Source organism: Helianthus annuus, chromosome 17, assembly GCF_002127325.2.
Source record: "Helianthus annuus cultivar XRQ/B chromosome 17, HanXRQr2.0-SUNRISE, whole genome shotgun sequence".
Taxonomy (NCBI): domain Eukaryota; kingdom Viridiplantae; phylum Streptophyta; class Magnoliopsida; order Asterales; family Asteraceae; genus Helianthus; species Helianthus annuus.
This window is the reverse complement of record NC_035449.2, coordinates 163,762,019-163,764,911: the sequence shown is the minus strand read 5'-3', so window position 1 is coordinate 163,764,911 and position 2,893 is coordinate 163,762,019. Positions and strand designations below refer to the sequence as shown.

General features: G+C 37.2%; 1 protein-coding gene across 1 annotated transcript; it reads left to right on the top strand.

The window, feature by feature from the left end:
- Nucleotides 1-772: 772 nt before the first annotated feature.
- LOC110925177 (F-box/FBD/LRR-repeat protein At1g16930) lies at nt 773-2,157 on the top strand. The gene is made up of 3 exons (XM_022169146.1): nt 773-1,734; nt 1,840-1,902; nt 1,998-2,157. The coding sequence occupies exons 1-3, from the start codon at nt 773-775 to the stop codon at nt 2,155-2,157; spliced, it is 1,185 nt and encodes a 394-aa protein (XP_022024838.1).
- Nucleotides 2,158-2,893: the final 736 nt, after the last annotated feature.

The following is a 2,893-nucleotide window of genomic DNA, read 5'->3' as shown; positions in this document are numbered from 1 at the left end:
TATCACACCAAAAACTAAAAATAATAAAAAGAGAAGGTCTTGGGATGTTGATTCAGTGGTCAAAAGGTCCATGCTTTCTAATGGAGACGTAGATTCGATTCTTGTTTGGGTCATTTTTGAGAGACATGAGGATGAATTGAGGCTTTAATCCAGGGTTCGAAACTGACAGAGGGCAAGGGTTTACGGATTCCATCCGCTTCCCACGCATCATGGGGTACGGTCTCATGGTGGTCGAGGAGTCGACTTTAGAAATAGCCCGAATAGGATGAGTTTACACGTGAGATTAATTGCCGTAAAGAAAAATAATCGAAGGAGCAAATAAAAGTAATATAAAAAGAGAAACGGTCCATTGTTTGATTCAATTCCGGGATTTCGTAAAACCACCGAACCGTTTTTGTATTGATATTTGAGTTTGAGGTATCAGTTAATGGAGCTTCGAAACGGTGGATTTAATTTGTATTGCCGAAGATGGAATTTAATGTAATCGATTCCTATTTCTCATGCATTTTTTCTTTAAAATCCCAAACCCTAATTAACTTTTCTTATTATCTTTGCAGGTAAGTTTTCTATTAATCAGTGTTTCTTCTCCGTGAGATTTTCCAGTTCAGTGTTTAAAATCTGCATCTTACACTCTTTACTTTATGCTAATATAGAATTTTGCATTTTTGTGTTTGTTATTTTTAGGAAGCAAAGAAGCTAAACGATGAGCTCCAAGGATGTAGACAGGCTTAGCAGGTTGCCTGAACCGATTGTTTCACATATACTCTCTTTAATGCCTACGAAGTTTGCTGTCCGTACTACCATTTTAGCCAAAAGATTTCAGTACAGTTGGATGTTTGTCACCAACCTTGACTTTGATGATGATGATTCAACTAATGCCACTGATATCTTTTCAAGACTTGCTCTTCTCCTCACGGAGTCCAGGCATAATTCTGATAGCTTTATAAAATTTGTTGATCGGGTTTTGGAATCTTGCAGATCACCTCAAGTTAACTTGGTCCGAATTCATGTGTATTATAAAGTTCGAGAGTCATGCCCGTCAAAATGGATCGATAAGGCGGTCAGGTTAAACGTTCGTGAGTTGGACTTGCGACTTTCCTTGTCTCATTTGCCTTTAAGCCTTCGCACTTGCAAGACACTCACAAAGTTAGTCTTTCATCGTACTGGTCGTGATCGCCAAGCTTCCAAGTGTTGGGAGTGTCCGGAACGAGTTAGTCTTCCTTGTTTGAAAACTCTTGACATTGATGTATGTGACGATCCACATGAAAACGCATTTAGGGTCATCAGTGGCTGCCCTTTACTTGAAAATCTGTCTTTGGAAGTGTACCGTGTCTGGGGCGAGTACGAACGTCAAGACGATTACATATTCAATATACCTACTTTGAAACGACTGAAACTAATGTTGGGTTATGATTTAGTTAACCACAAAGTGGTTTTAAACGTCCCTAAGCTCGAATATTTCGTTCTTTGTGGAGAGTTGTTCTCGCTTTTTGTAATGGAAGATGTGTCATCTCTGGCGGAAGTAACATTATCAATTGAAAGGTTAGACAGTGATCATCATCTGTGGGATGAGCTTTTTAAGGGATTAAGCGGAGTTAAATCATTGTCAGCTCAAAATGAAAACAGCCGTGGTTGCTTCGGATTCATTTCACCTTTGCCTGTTTTTCAAAACATGAAGCACTTGGAGTTGAATCGTTTTTGGAATCCAGAATTTATCCCACTTGTTCTTGAAAGGTCTCCTCAGTTGACATGTTTGTGTGTTAAACATGTACATGACTATTCTAAGGTTTGATTATTTTTCTTCCTTAACCTTGTTTTAATGTTTATATAATGTTTCAGTTCTATTCATTTTTCTTGTGTTGAAAACCAAAGCATGAAGAATCTGATTGGATTGAACCGAAGGTGGTTCCTGCATGTATGCTAACAAACCTTACGACCATCAAGTTTAAATGCGTGGGGCAAAAGTGTGTTATACACCTTATGGAATACATGCTCAGAAATGCAGAGGTTTTGAAGACGGTAACAATCACTTGGCGTAATCTATGCTTTCAAGAAGAAACACGGTTGGCTGCGAAACTGCTTAAGGTTCCAAGGGCTTCCCATGATTGTGAAGTCAGTTTTATTGGAGGTGGTTCTCTCTCTAATGCTAGTTACTAGTTAGTTAGCTTTTGGGAAATGAACCATTTTCAATCAATGGCTGTGTCTTTTCTTATGGAACTGTTAGCCATTTACAACTAAGATTGGATGGTTATGTCTAAGTCGTTTTATTTCACTTTGTTTGCATTTTCTTTTGAATCATGTACACTCCAAACATAATGAAAGTGCTAATAAAAAATAAATTATTCCAAACATAATGAGGTGTGTCTGGAACAATGCATTGTTTGTACTTGAAATTGTGTTCCAAACATTATGAGATGTGTCTGAAATTATGGGTTTTCTAGATTTTTACAGTACAGAAAAAAACTACAAATGTTTCATAAGATTTTTTTCCTAAGGGAGCGGTCGAAAATTTCCAAGAGGTGCGATCGGGATTTTAACGGAAATCTAAGACTAAAACTTTTTTTTCAAAGGGTGCGCCCGCCCACCTTGAGCAATAGGTGGGTACGCCCCTGATGATAAGATGCAGTTACGGCTTTTCAATTGTTTTCATATTTAATCGTTGGCCTTCGAATTAGATGGTGTTTGGGAGCAAGAATTTTGATTGGATTGATGGTCTTAAAATTCCAGCAAAAAAAAAAAAATTACTCATCCAGTTCCATATTACTAATTCTACATTTATTTAATTATTTAAGACATGTAATTTAATCACAAAAAAAGTTGGTTGATATAATGAATAGTCAATGAGTAAATCTTAGAACTTTTACACCCCATTCTCTAAACCCATTTATTCCTA

Bases quoted from the DNA above. Each gene is read 5' to 3' on its own strand.
- LOC110925177 (XM_022169146.1), top strand. From the start codon at position 773: ATGCCTACGAAGTTTGCTGTCCGTACTACCATTTTAGCCAAAAGATTT. The intron at 1,735-1,839 runs GTCTCCTCAGTT...ATAATGTTTCAG, and splicing joins ATCCCACTTGTTCTTGAAAG to TTCTATTCATTTTTCTTGTG. The intron at 1,903-1,997 runs GTGGTTCCTGCA...ATACATGCTCAG, and splicing joins CTGATTGGATTGAACCGAAG to AAATGCAGAGGTTTTGAAGA.